This window comes from Amblyraja radiata, chromosome 26 (genome assembly GCF_010909765.2).
Source record: "Amblyraja radiata isolate CabotCenter1 chromosome 26, sAmbRad1.1.pri, whole genome shotgun sequence".
Classification (NCBI taxonomy): Eukaryota; Metazoa; Chordata; class Chondrichthyes; order Rajiformes; family Rajidae; genus Amblyraja; species Amblyraja radiata.
Window position 1 is genome coordinate 28,961,955 of NC_045981.1, and position 15,759 is coordinate 28,977,713.

Here is a 15,759-nt window from a genome sequence, read left to right on the forward strand (position 1 = left end):
GAACTAAAAAAACATTTTAGAACCAAAAAGGACACATTCTGCAAACATTGTAGAACCAAAAGAGACACTTTTTGCATACATTTTAGAACCAATAGACACATTCTGCAAGCGTTTTAGAACCACTAAGGACACTTACATTTGAGTAGACATGTGTTCAGTGTTATTCACAGCTCAGAGAAACGTGACCCTCTGCCTTCCTCCATCTTGAAGCGACTGAATGAGGCACACCACTATCTCTCTGTCATTTTTCATCGACTGGAAAAATCCTCGGCACACATACGGCGGAGGGGGGCTCTGAGCGAGGTGGCCAAAAATGACGGCCGTAGATGGCGGCATTCTCTCGGAAATCGCAGCACAGATCGCCAAAACCGGTCAAGAACAGACTTTTAGTAATATAGATAGATAGATGAGCTTTTTCTGAATACTTGGAAGCACACAATAAAATAGGCCAAGGTCAGCATAGTTTTGTGAAAGGGAGATCTTGCCTGACAAGCCTGTTGGACTTCTTTGAGGAAGTAAATAGCAGGATAGGCAAAGGAGAGTCAGTGGATGTTGTTTACCTGGATTTTCTGAAGGCCTTTGATAAGATGCCGCACATGAGACTGCTAAAGAAGATGAGAGCCCATGGTTTCAGAGGGAAGATACTAGCATGGATAGCAGGTTGGCTGTATGGCAGAAATCAAAGAGTGGCAATAGAGGGGGCTTTTCCTGGTTGGCTGCCAGTGACTAGCGGTATTCAGTAGGAGTCAGTGGTGGGGCCGCTACACTTCACTATATATATATCAATGATTTGGATGAGGGAATTGAAGGCTTTGTGGCAATATTTGCAGTTGCTACAAAGATCGGTGGAGGGTCAGGTAGTGTAGAGAGAGAGCAAGAACTCTGCAGAAGGATTTGGACAGGTTGGGAGAGTGGGCAGAGAAGTGGCAGATGGAATACAGTAGCAAAGTGTGGTCAAGCATTTTGGTAGTGGGAATAAAGATGTATACTATTTTCTAAATGGGGAGAGAATTCAGAAATTGGAGGTGCAGGATACACAAAAAGTTAATTTGCTAGGCTAATCGGCAGTAAGGAAGGTAAATGCTATCTAACTCTCTCTTGAAAGCATCCAGAGAATTGGCCTTCACCGAGGCAGAGAATTCCACAGGTTCACAACTCTCTGCGTGAAAATGTTTTTCCTCATCTCCGTTCTAAATGTCCTACCCCTTATTCTTAAACTGTGACCCCTGGTTCTGGACTCCCCCAACATCGGGAACATGTTTCCTGCCTTTAGTGTGTCCAATCCCTTAATAATCTTATACGTTTCAATAAGTTCCCCTCTCATCCTAAATTTCAGTGTATACAAGCCCAGTCGCTCCATTCTTTCAACATATGACAGTCCCGCCATCCCGGGAATTAACCTCGTGAACCTACGCTGCTTGCCTCAATGGCAAGAATGTCCGTCCTCAAATTTGGAGACCAAAACTGCACACAGTACTCTAGGTGTGGTCTCACTAGGGCACTGCATCTATAGATGGACCTCTTTGCTCCTATACTCAACTCCTCTTGTTATGAAGGTCAATATGCCATTAGTTTTCTTCACTGCTGCTGTACCTGCATGCCTACTTTCAGTAAGTGATGAACAAGGACACCCAGATCTCGTTGTACTTCCCCTTTTCCTAACAACACCATTCAGATAATAATCTGCCTTCCTTTTCTTACCACCTCACATGTATCCACATTAAACTGCATCTGTCATGCATCTGCCCACTCACCCAACCTGTCCAAGTCACCCTGCATCCTCATTGCATTCCCTTCACAGTTCACACTGCCACCCAGCTTTATGTCATCTGCAAATTTGCTTATGATACTCAATACCTTCATTTAAATCATTAATGTATATTGTAAATAGTTGCGGTCCCAGCACCGAGCCTTGCGGTATCCCACTAGGTACCGCAACTTAGTGAGATACCTAATAATAATAATACATTTTATTTATGGGCGCCTTTCAAGAGTCTCAAGGACACCTTACAAAAATTTAGCAGGTAGAGGAAAAACATGTAAGGGAATGAAATAAATAGTAGAGACATGACTAGTACACAAAGTAAAGACAGAATACAATTTAAAACACAATATGAGGCAATTAATGCACAGATGAAAAGGGAGGGGGATGTGGGGCTAAGGATAGGCAGAGGTGAAGAGATGGGTCTTGAGGCGGGACTGGAAGATGGTGAAGGACACGGAATTGCGGATCAGTTGGGGGGAGGGAGTTCCAGAGCCTGGGAGCTGCCCTGGAGAAGGCTCTGTCCCCAAAACTGCGGAGGTTGGACTTGTGGATGGAGAGGAGACCGGCTGATGTGGATCTGAGGGACCGTGAGGGTTGGTAGGGGGAGAGGTCAGTGAGATATGGGGGGGGGGGGGGCAGATGGTGGAGGGCTTTGTAGGTGAGGATCAGGATTTTGTAGGTGATCCGGTGGGAGATGGGAAGCCAGTGAAATTGTTTGAGGACTGGAGTGATGTGATGCCAGGATTTGGTGTGGGTGATGAGTCGGGCGGCTGCGTTCTGGACCAGTTGGAGTCGGATGATGTAGGTGGAGCTGATGCCAAGGAGAAGTGAGTTGCAATAGCCCAGTCGGGAGGAGATGAAGGCATGGATGAGTCTTTCAGCAGCGGGAGATGTGAGAGAGGGTCTGAGTTTGGCGATGTTGCAGAGATGAAAGAAGGAGGTTTTAATGACATGGCGGATGTGAGGCTCAAGGGAGAGGGTAGAATCAAAGATCACGCCAAGGTTGCGGGCCTGGGGAGATGGGGAGACAGTGGTGCCGTCGATGGTGAGAGTGGGGTTATTGATTTTGCTGAGTGTGGCTTTGGAGCCTATGAGGAGGAATTCTGTCTTATCGCTGTTGAGTTTGAGGAAGTTATGTTTTTATAGCTGACAAACAGGAGATATGGGAGAGGGGGTGTTGTGGGGGGATTTGGTGCCGAGGTAGATCTGGGTGTCATCGGCGTAACAGTGGAAGTCCAGGTTGAAGTGGCGGAGTATCTGACCAAGGGGGAGGATGTAGATGATGAAGAGGAGGGGGCCGAGTACGGAGCCTTGGGGAACGCCTTGAGTGACTGTGGCTGTAGCAGAGGTGTGGTTGTGGAGAGAGATAAAGTGGGATCTGTTGGAAAGGTAGGAACGGAGCCAGCTGAGTGCAGAGCCTTCAATGCCGAGGTCTTTGAGTCTGGTGAGCAGGATGTTGCGGTTCACTGTATCGAAGGCTGCGCTCAGGTCGAGGAGGATGAGGATGTTGAGGGAACCAGTGTGAGCAGAGGTGAGGAGGTCGTTGAGGACTTTGAGGAGAGCAGTTTCTGTGCTATGGAGGGGGCGAAAGCCAGATTGGAGGGGTTCAAGTAGGTTATACGCAAGGACGTGGGAATGAAGTTGCGACGCAACGATACGCTCCAGGGTTTTTGAAAGAAAGGGGAGGTTTGAGATTGGGCGGTAGTTAATGAGAGAGGAGGGATCAAGACCAGGTTTCTTTAAGATTGGTGTGACAGCAGCAGACAGCAGACCTAGTGGGCCCCATATCTGAGGAAGGATGTGCTTTCATTGGAGAGGGTCCAGAGGAGGTTTACGAGAATAACCCCAGGAATGCCAAGGTTAACATGTGATGAATGTTTGACGGCACTGGGCCTGTACTCACTGGAGTTCAGAAGGATGAAGGGGTACTCATTGAAACTTACTGAAGAGGTCTTGATAGAGTGAGTGTGGAGAGGTTGTTTCCACTAGTGGGAGAGTCTAGTACTAGAAGCCATAGCCTTAGAATAAAAGGAGATGAGGAGGAAAATAGTCAGAGGGTGGTGAATCTGTGGAATTCATTGTCACAGACGGCTGGAGACCAAGTCAATGGATACTTTTAAGGCAGAGATTCTCGATTAGTAAAGGTATCAGGAGTTATGGGGAGAAGGCAGGAGAATGGTGTTGAGAGGGAAAGATAGATCAGCCATGATTGAATGGCGGAGTACTTGTTGGGCCAAATGACCTAATTCTGCTCCTTTAACTTATGAACGTATGAACTTCTTTCCTTTAACTTATGAACGTATGAATTATGATATATACAAGCAGCGGAACAATTAAACGTTTGCTGCAGCTTTACAGGCTCCTTATTGCAATAACACACAAATAGTGTATTATTGCATTAAGGAGCCTGTAAAGCTGCAGCAAAGGTTTTATTGTTCCGTCGGTTTCTTTATCATAATTAAATACTCTTGACTCTCTTAGAACTCGTAGTAACTTTTCACGTGGGTGAATGGAGAAGAGAGAGCTTTCTTCTCCTTCTCTGAAACCAGTACCAGGCTTTCTTGACTTTGTTTTATCCTAAAATGTTTATTGGTGTTTGTTTATGAATAGCATTCCAAATTGAACAGTCTAATTTATTCAACATGTTTAGTTCTGCCAACAAAATATAACAGGCTTGTTTTAGTTAGAAGTAATAATAGCAGTAGTCACCATCTTCAAAAGGCCCTCTGTAAAGGTTAATTGGCCCTGTGTAAAATTGCCCCCTTGTGCATCAGGAGTGGATGTGAATGTAGGATAACATAGAACTAGAGTGAACAGATGATCGATGGTTGATGTGGACTCGGTGGAATGAAGGGCCTGGTTACAAGCTGTATCTTTCAATCAATCAAATGAAAGGTCTCCTGTCAGCTTTGCATTCTGTGTGGGACCATCGGGCTATTTGGAGAAGGGAGTTTTGTAGAAAGCTGCCCAGGGTCCAGTCACTGCTTAGACCAAGTTGGTAGACCTGAGAAAGCAGAGGATGAATGTGATATTCCTTCCACTTGCAGCACAAGCATTGTGGGTGATGATTCCAGGCATGGATGCTGCCCTTTATGAGCCAGCTGAACCTTACTTACTTTTCAATTTCATCCTCCTTCTCCTTTGTGGCATCTGCATGGCTCCATTCCATTCGTCGTTTCTCCGCTTCAAACGTCTCCAAGCCTATCTGCAATTCCCGCATCTTGTGGTTCAGTTCCCTGATCTGTTCTGTGTGTACTAGCTTTGCAGTAGCGAGCTTTGCATCTCTCTCACGAGCAAGGCGATCTAGTTCAGAATGTCTGAAGAAAAATGACATTTTGGAAAAAATATAATAAAGCAATTATTAAACTCACTTAATTATGAACAATCTATCCACTAGCAGTGAAGGTATCTTCCATTTTGTCCAATGACATGAGGATTTCTGTATAGTTTAGTTTAGATACAGCACAGAAACAGGCCCTTTGGCCCACCTATATCCCTGGACATGAACGCTGGTACGGCATGCTGGCATCTCATAAAATTTAAAATCTACATTGGTGTACAGCAGCCAATAGCATTGTGTGGATTGTTATACTGTATGTGTATTGGCACTTTTTTGTCTACAAAAAAAAAAATCACAAAACAAATCCCGTTTATAGGGTTCAAAATGCTGGAGGGGTCAGGCAGCATCTTTGGAAAAGATGGATAGGTGATGTTTCTGGTCATCAACTATGGAAATTAATATAAAACAACTTGGAAACACTACCCTATGCAGTTATATAATCCCGTATTCTACTTTATTTTATGTAGATTGCTTGCATTATTATCAATTTTACTCACTGATTGGTGTGAGTGTACATGAGAGTGTATTAAACACTTACACGTGGAGCTTACCCAGAAGACCCACTTACACAAGTGACTCAAACCAGCAGTTGTGTTTAATCTCATTTCCACCTAACATACAAAAGTAGATCCTCATGGAAACTCTCTCCTCCTGTTTTCCGGTTTGTACAATAAGGCGTTACAATGCTTCAGAATGGTGGATCTCAAAGACGAGTAAACGTATGTTTCTGGAATGGCATTGGGAATTGCTTGTTTGATGTATAGCTGGAGTGTGAATTTAGTCCATTGGCATAGGATTGGCAACAGCACTTCTACTGTTCCAGATTCTATATTCAGGTAGTTTATTTAACTGTAATGGCACGAGGTGCATTAGAACTAGGACCTGAAGTAAATGAGAAGCCTACTATGCTTAGGTGGAAGGCCTGATGTTTGATTCAAAAAATGGATTGAAATACACATCATGGAAACAGGCCCTTTGGTCCACCGAGTCTATACCAAACATCGATCATCCATACATAATAGTTCTATGTTATCCAAGGGGCAATTTCAGAGTCCAACTAACCTACAAATTCACATGTTTGAGATGTGGTGGGGAAACTGGAACAGCCATAGGAAGTCCATGTCATCACAGTGAGAATGTACAAACCACACAGACAGCACCTGAGGTCATGATTGAACTCAGGTCCCTGGCACTGTGAGCAGTAGCTCTCCCAGCTGTGCCACTGTTAAATACATCTCATTTCTTTATGCACGCACATCCAGCCTTTCATTTTCTGATGGGTGTGTGCTGCTGCATGCATGGTATCCATTTTTAGAACCATTGTAAAACTGCTGCTCAGAAGAGCAGACCTTTAAGTTATTATAAGCGTGCCCCCCTGAGCATCATACCATTCCAATACATCCACTACTGTGAAAGGGTTGAACAAGTACATTGCTTAATATTTTAAATATAAACATTCTGGTCAGAATGTTAGTCCTTGTAGTCTTATAATGCTACTACAATGGCAGTTGCACAACAAACCTCACAACCCGAGGTATGGAAGAATTCCGAGTATCCATAAATAATGCTGTCATTAAGTTTAAGAATAGCAAGGGTCAATGAGTTTGTAAGAGAAAACAGTGTTCATGAGGGTGACGGATCTAATCTCTGCTGGGAAAGGAAAGTGTATATAAAAATAGTAGGCTGTTATTAAGTTGGAATACAGAAATAATTGAAAAAGTAGGTAATAAGTAATTTATTTAATTGTGATCAAATTGTTTTTCATAACTATAATCCAATCTTTAAAACTGTTTCATTTGCAAAGTATTATCGTTTGTTTACTTTACTTTAGCGATAGAGTGTGGAAACAGGCCCTTCGGCCCACCGAGTTCGTGCCGACTAGCGATCACCCTGTAAATTGACACTATCCTACACATTAGGGGCAATTTTACAATTTTACCGGAGCCAATTAACCCACAAACATGTCCATCTTTGGAATGTTGGAGGAGACCGGAGCACCCGGAGAAAACCCACGCAGTCACATGGAGAACGTACAAACAATATTTTGTAAGACAATAGTTTGTAAATGTTAATGTGCAAGGAATTTGGTTTTGCACGTACTTTGGGTTTGCACTATTGTAGTCTTAGTACTGAGTATTACTGGTTATTAATTTATTTTATTCCTGATTATTATTTATTTGTGTGATATTGTGTAATGGGCCTGTAAAGCTGCAGCAAGTGAGAATTTCATTGTTCATTGCCGTTACATATGACAATAAACACTTGGCATCCTTGAAGAGTTTATATAGTATTTAATTTCTAATGCAAATGTCTACTTTCTGCTTGCAAGAGAGAGGGAAGAAAGTTAATGAATGGGGAATTACTACACAAGTTAGATAATCTGAGCATTGTACTTGATAGCAGCTCACCAAGCACACATTCACCACTATAGTTTCTGCATTACAACACTGACTACAATTTCAAAGTATTCATTAAGTTGCAAAGTATTTTGATCTGTCCCATAACTATGAAAGGTGTGATAAAAAGTGGACTATTTTCCAGAACTTCAGCTCTTCCAGTTGACAACATTTCCTGCAGGTTGATTGACAAACTGTGAAAAATAGCCTAGGATATACACTCAGCGATCCTGTCTTTTTGTTCTATCTTTACCTTGGTATTTTGCTAGATCTGTATGCCAAAGATAAAATCATTGTGACATTTCTCAGTACAAAATCTACCTGTGGAGTGGCCAGCCTATGATATTGCAAACAGCTAACAAAACTGACATTTGAAATTACTTTATATACACCACTTGAACTTTCCCCCTAATAACGATAAATTAGATTTCTATGACAGATTGGCATCACAATTACCTACACCATGGTGATATTTTTTCATTTCTCGGGAATGTATTTTATACTACACTTATTACAATTATTGATTGAAATCGAGAATGTCTCCAAACAAGTCTGGCATTTTTAAAAGTGCAGTCTTTTATCAGATCTCGTTTGAGCTGTTCTGCAAGTATTCTATACTTTACGTAATGTACAAGTATGTTTTAGGAGTATAAAGTTTTAATTAATTTACTTACTTGCGTTGGAACATTTCTTCTTCGTTTTTCAAGTTAATTTCCATGCAATTGACTTTGTCCTCGAGTTCTTTTATCCTGAAGGCCAGATAGTGAGAAACTCAGAATATACAATCTTACCTGTGCCTGTGAATGACACAGAGGTGTATCCAACATAGTTAAATAAGTAAATGGAACCTTTTATTGAAGGTAGACACAAAATGCTGGAACCTTTTATTGAGGAAAACATTTTTCACACAGAGAGTGATGAGTCTCTGGAATTCTCTGCCACAGATGGTAGTTGAGGCCAGTTCATTGGCTATTTTTAAGAGGGAGTTAGATGTGGCCCTTGTGGCTAAAGGAATCAGGGGGTATGGAGAGAAGGCAGGTACAGGATACTGAGTTGGATGATCAGCCATGATCATATTGAATGACGGTGCAGGCTCGAAGGGCCGAATGGCCTACTCCTGCACCTATTTTCTATGTTTCTATGAAGGTAGACATAAAATAATAAAAACTGGTTCATATCATCTGGGCCACTCCTTACAATTTATTCAGTTCTATGTACAGGAAACAGTGATTCACATTCTATCAAAGAAAAATACGCGTAGTTAATCAAAGAGGTGTAATTGTAGGCACGCTTGCAGTAGGTAAATGTTTAATTGTGCCAACATTAACGGGCAGGATGCTGCACAGTAAAGGCAATTTTGTGATCTAAACAGACAAAGCTTACAGTCGCTGTTTGATTCAAAGATCCAAAGAGTTCTACAACAAATTTCTAAAGAGCAAGTTGTGAGCTGAATGCAGTTCAGGAGGAGCTGAAATGTATTTGCTCAAGTTTAATTATCCAAATTATTTTTCTAAACCCTTGTTCTTTAGCTGTGTAAAAACACTCAAAAAATGTATCAAATTTCACAAAATCATTTACAAACCAAGGGTTTCGGCCCGAAACGTTGCCTATATACTTTGCTCCATAGATGATGCCGCACCCGCTGAGTTTCTCCAGCATTTTTGTCTACCTAATTCTAACAGTTGTAACTAATAGGTATAGAAAAATTTCAAATAGAAGATTCTGCCTAATCAACCACCTTGTCATGATACTGTAAGTGAAATAATCAAAATCCTTAGTCATAATGGTGTGAAAATTCAGAAACTTCCCATTTTAGCTCTCTACCTATACAGTATTAATAGCATGCACACAAATTGGGATAAGCAAGCCAGATTATTGAGTTCAGACGGCCTCATCACATAGATGCTGTGCAGTCAGAGTCCACATCCCAGTGCACTAACTTACCGACTAATGATAGGTTTAAATGGGGGAGAGGGGGGTATCACGGGGGAGGGGGCAGGAGCCAGCGAGGGGGACCAGAGGGGAAGGGGCTGGAGCTGCGGGGCGTTGCGATGGCAGTGCGTTTGGGACTTACAGCGGGCGCTGGACGCTCTCCACTTTCCGATTGGCGCCATCTCCCGGGCCGGGTCGGCCCAGGCACCTTCCGGTCCCTCTGAAAATTGTGTCCGGTTGGAAATCTCCGCCGGCCATCCTCAGCTCCAGTAAAGAAGCGTTGGCGCAGGAAGTGGCGGAGTGTCCCGCGGAGTAACAGGACAAGAGACCAATCCGCGTGGCGTTGACTAGCTGGAGAGATCGATCGATCTGCGCACGCCTGTTATTTACGATTTTCTAACCTCGCTAACTTTTACAATATGCCACCAATCGGAACGAAACTTGTTGCACTCGCAACACAGGAGAATGGTGAGTGAGCCGACGAAAACTCGTAGCGCTATCACGTACCATTTTTGTGCAAATGTTGCCGGAAGAGCACAAGATCAGAGTTTTAGTTATGTACTAGACTAAGTGGGACCCGTTGGGTCCCATGTTCACACGGGAGGGCAGGTCCCCCAACGCAATATTCCACCTCTCTACCAATTCCAATATTGCTGGCCAGTGGGGGGGGTCTAGTATGGGTGTTGTGGGCCGAAGGGACTGGTTTCCAGAGGGTTAGTATGGACATTGTGGGCCATATGGATTCTTGGGCTGGCAGCTCAGTCACTCAGGCCTGGTGGGCTGGCAGCTCAGTCACACAGGCCTGGTGGGCTGGCAGCTCAGTTACACAGGCCTGGTGGGCTGGCAGCTCAGTCACACAGGCCTGGTGGGCTGGCAGCTCAGTCACACAGGCCTGGTGGGCTGGCAGCTCAGTCACTCAGGCCTGGTGGGCTCGCAGCTCAGTCGCTCAGGCCTGGTGGGCTCGCAGCTCAGTCCCTCAGGCCTGGTGTGCTGACAGCTCAGAAACTGCCAGAAATTCTGCCCAAAACATCTGTGAGATAGAAGGGGGAGAGGGTGGAGAATCAATTTTAGACATTTTTCATCTTTTTCTGCAGATCACGGCAATGAAGGAGGACAGTCTATCCTGGCCTGAATCTCACAGGGCGCAACTGAAGGGAGGGAGAAAAATACTGCAGTGAGGTTCGCAGGGGGAATACTTACTGATGGGCCGAAGGGACTCCTGGGCCAGTACAGGCCTGATGGGCCGAAGGGGCTCTTTAAAAAAAATCTGAGTGAAATCTCAGTGAAAGACACTTTTTCTGGACATTTCCTGGTCTGGCACGGGCCTTTTGGGCCAAAATACTCCTCCTGGGCTAATATGGGTATTTTGGGCAAAAGGGACAGGTTTCTCGGCTAATAGGGGCCTTGTGGGCCAAAATTAGTGGTTTCAGGCAGGCCAAACAACTGATTTGATTTCATTTCCTTGCAGTTTCAAGCACAGGGCTGGCCGAATAGCTCATTGCATTTTCATTTCACTTCCATTGCCATTGCAATTTCAAGCACAGGGCAGGCCAAGCCAAACTGCTCATTGTATTTTCACTTCATTTCCATTGCCATTGCAGTTTCAAGCACAGGGCATGCCAAACATCTCAATTCATTTTCATTAAGGGCTAACAAATCATTTATTCAAGTACATTGCATACTCACAGTGTTCTGTAGTTTCCCAGCTCAGACAGAGTCGTGACCTCTCCCTCGCCATCTTGCAGATAGACTGAGCCATGCCCACACTTCCGGGTTTTATAGTCCCTCCCCCTCCCACCAGAAGGGGCGTGGCCTTCATGGTGGTGATTGACAGGATAGAGAATCTCAAGATTTTTAAAATGCTAATAAATCTTTTATTTGTCATCGATGGGAAAAATCCTCAGGGCCTGCGCAGCGGAGGAGGATTCTGAGTACGTTGGCCAAAAAATCACAGCCATATGTGGTAGCGTTTTTTCTAAAATCAAAGCGCAGTGGAAACAGGAAGTTGTCAAGATGAGACTTTTAATTATATAGACAGATAGATGGCCTAGCTAATTACATAGTTGAGCCATTACACCATTATTGGTATAATTCATGGTGATTCACTAACATATTTTCATGGGCATTTAGGATTGGGCAATAAATACAGGCCTTATCAGCAAGGTCCAGTTCTCAATAAATGAATTAGTCATAGTCATTTATGACTATGAAATGAATTAAGTAAAATAAATCCCTCCACCCAGGCACAGAAAGGTATGTTCATCAAAAGATTCTGTTATCTATTTCTAAATTAATTCTCAGCATACTGACGAATTTCCCATTAATGTTATTTTTTTTGCTCTGCTTTTTGAGGGAGAAAATGTTATAAAAGCTTTAAGACAGAAGATTTTTAACAAAAATCAGCAAATTACATCAACTCTACTGCAGTATACATCAATAATACATTTCAAGATGACAAAAGTTACCTAAATTGCTATTGTCTAGAAATGTCAATGTCTGTACTACAAATCCATACATGGCAGTGGCTTTGATTTAAACAATGATTCTGACAACCAGGCTTTACTTTAATCGACAATGTGCTGGGGAAACTCAGCAGGTCAGGTAGCCTATGTTGAGGGAATGGCTAGGCAACCCTTCTTAAGATTCCAGCATCTGCAGTTCATTCTTTCTATCTTGCATTTCGAGAAGTAAAGCACATTATATATGTGCTTTTAGCTGATGGGGTCAGAAATAAAATTCTCTCCCCCCCTCCCACCGCCACCCCACCCACTCCTCAGCATCAGCTATCATATATCAGAGGATTACACACAAACTACAAAAGAAACAATTTCACTGAAGCATACCTGGCTTCTTTTAAGGCTTCTACATCTTTTAATTCAAATTCTTTTCTTTGAAGTTGTTTTGACATTTGATGGTTTGTTTTCTCTGCCACATGAAGTGATTCTGCAGCCTTTATCCCCGCCTCCCTCAGGAGTTCCAACTCTTTTGACAGAAGTTTCACCTGTAACAGTCAATTGCGGCAGTTAACACAAAAAAAGTTCTTTAAGATAAATCACAGCAATTTCTATGTGAAATACAAGTTTACTAAATAGAGTTAAGCGTAGTTTAAATCCTCTTTGTTAAACCACCTCAACTTGGCTTCCAATTCCTGAACTTCTTCAGATATCAAGACCAACTCCACCATTGGACTCACCTTCAGTAGCCTAGAAAAATAAAGACACAATGTGCTGCAGTAACTCAGTGGTCAAGCGGCATCTCTGGAGAACATGGATAGATGATGGTTCGGGTCCAAGCCCATCATCTGTTCCTATCCGAAATGTCACCTATCCATGTTCTCCAGAGATGTTGCCTGAGCTGCTGAGTTACTCCAGCACATTGTGTCTTGTTTGTTGTAAACCAGCATCCTTTTTTCTATATTCTGTGACCCTGGTCGGTTGCCCAGTTGCATCAGTTGTAAACTTTTCTTTCAGCTACACTCTGTTACTCATGTGTAATCATGTGTAATCTCTGTCATCAGAGATTACACATGCCCATGAACTACTTTTGTCCTGCTTTCTGCATCCTATGAAAAACATCTCTGCACCTGATCTTCATTCCCATAGATGCATGTCTCTCCCTGATACACTAACTGCACTTTGACTGAGAATAATAGACACTGCCCAATGCATTACAGTCCTGACCTCCCCACCATCAAAGAAATTCATAAGAGATGCTGCTTCAAAAAAGCAGCCAGTGTCATCAAAGACGCATAGCACCCCAGTTAGCCACGCTCTCATCTCGCTGTGACCATCAAAGAGAAAGTATAGGAGCCTGAAAATCATAACCACCAACATTACACACCACTAACCTCAGCAACTATGATCTTCTATGGACTCTTTGGTTGCAATGTACACCAGGTGGCGCCATAAGTAGTGGCTGCCTCGCCAACAGTCTGTCTGTCCTTTCTTCTTTCTGGTTATTGTTAGTATGTGTTAAAAGTATGTTTTAGTATTCCTTGGTTTGCTTTATGTGGGGGGTGGGGGTGGAGGGGAGTTGGGGGAAACTTTTTTTTATCTCTTACCTCGACGGAGATGCGATTTTTATCCATTTCACATCTCCATCTCCACTGCGGCCTAACATCGTGGAGTTGGCGGCCTTTCCTGGAGACCAACCCGGCGCTCCAAGCCGCGGGAGTCTGCTGGACTTTAACAGTCGGGGAGCTTGCGATCCCTTTGCCGGGGATCGAAGCTCCAACCGCGGGGCCTGGGGACTTTAACATTGTGAGGCCTGCGGTCTCTGGTAAGAAGAGGCTGATTTGGAAGCTCCATGCCGCGGAGAGAGTTTCAACCGGCCCGATGCAGGACTGTTTCGATCACGCCAATGGGGACTTCGATCGCCGGCTGCGGGGGCTTTGATCACCCCTACTGCGGATGGTTTAACTGCCCCGACCACGGGAGAACAAAGAGGAAGAAGTTTGAAATGTATTGACTTCCATCATAGTGAGGAATGTGGAATCCACTGTGGTGGATGTTTATGTTAACTTTTATGTTGTTGTGTGTCTTGTTGCTTTTCATTTAGTATGGCTGTATAATAATAATACATTTTATTTATGGGCACCTTTCAAGAGTCTCAAGGACACCTTACAAAAATTTAGCAGGTAGAGGAAAAACATGTAAGGGGAATGAAATAAATAGTAGAGACATGACTAGTACACAAATTAAAGACAGAATTCAATTCAAAACACAATATGAGGCAATTCAAGCACAGATGAAAAGGAGGGGAACGTGGGGCTAAGGATAGGCAGAGGTGAAGAGATGGGTCTTGAGGCGGGACTGGAAGATGGTGAGGGACACGGAATTGTGGATCAGTTGGGGGAGGGAGTTCCAGAGCCTGGGAGCTGCCCTGGAGAAGGCTCTGTCCCCAAAACTGCGGAGGTTGGACTTGTGGATGGAGAGGAGACCGGCTGATGTGGATCTGAGGGACCGTGACGGTTGGTAGGGGGAGAGGAGGTCAGTGAGATATGGGGGGGCCAGATGGTGGAGGGCTTTGTAGGTGAGGACCAGGATTTTGTAGGTGATCCGGTGGGAGATGGGAAGCCAGTGAAGTTGTTTGAGGGCTGGAGTGATGTGATGCCAGGATTTGGTGTGGGTGATGAGTTGGGCGGCTGCATTCTGGACCAGTTGGAGTCGGTTGATGTAGGTGGAGCTGATGCCAAGGAGAAGTGAGTTGCAGTAGTCCAGTCGGGAGGAGATGAAGGCATGGATGAGTCTTTCAGTCTGTATGGTAACTCAAATGTCACTGTACCTTAATTGGTACATGTGACAACAAACTGATCGTGAAACCTTGAAGCGTTGACTTCGTTTTTTGCAATATTGTGGCTAGTATCATGGTTATTATATATTTTGATTATTATATATTATTAATGTATAATTGCATTTAGGGCCGTTAAATTGCTGCAAGTAAGAATTTCTCTGTTCTGTTGTCGGGATATATGACAATTAAACACTTTTCACTACATTCCCTTTCCTGTCACACTCAACTCTTAACATGGGGAACAATTAAAAATCTTAAAAATAGCAGAGTCAAGGGATATGGGGAGAAGGCAGGAACTGATTGGGGATGATCAGCCATGATCACATTGAATGGCGGTGCTGGCTCGAAGGGCCGAATGACCTACTCCTGCACCTATTGTCTATACCATGCTGAATCCTCCATGTTCACGTCAATTTGATCTACTATGCAACTTCATGTCATCTTTCATTTAACATGTTTATTGCTGATGGAATGCCATGCTGCATCACAAATAATACTTTAGCTGGAACAACCTTTCTAGATCTGACACCATATCATGATTCTTTGACTGCTGCTGGTCCCGAAATCAATGCCATAAATGTACTCTTTCTCCAGATAAGCCAAGCTCACCGGTTGCACTGAAGAGTAGGCAGAACAGTTTGATTACATCCTTTCAGGTTATTTTTTTAATACATTAATTTTTAATAAACATTAAATTACATTTGTGATGTAGAGATCATAAATGCTCAGTAAACTACAAATAATTTCAAATTTAGTTTTAGTGCAGAATAAAAACTCAGAATACTGATGATATGGCAAGGAAAATTCTTGACAAACCTTCAGCTTACTGCTGAGCACCAGGTTACTCATTTCATCTCTTCGAAGTGTGAAGTCATGCTCTCGATGTCTCATCTCGGCATCAAATTCTGCGAACAACTCCTGAAAGAAAACAGTACAGAGAGGCATTAAGATAAAGTAGATGAAAACCAAGAATGCAAAAGGCAAAATTGCACAAGATTCCCCAAACAGTGAGACAGACATTTTTAATGTTATTT

General features: G+C 43.3%; 1 protein-coding gene across 1 annotated transcript in view; it reads right to left on the reverse strand.

The window, feature by feature from the left end:
- ccdc57 (coiled-coil domain containing 57) overlaps positions 1 to 15,759 on the reverse strand; it is a 98,796-nt gene that overhangs the window by 54,021 nt on the left and 29,016 nt on the right. Inside the window, 4 exon segments of the mRNA XM_033044575.1 lie at positions 4,882 to 5,082; positions 8,176 to 8,250; positions 12,277 to 12,434; positions 15,542 to 15,643. Of these exon segments, the coding sequence (XP_032900466.1) occupies positions 4,882 to 5,082; positions 8,176 to 8,250; positions 12,277 to 12,434; positions 15,542 to 15,643 (536 nt within the window).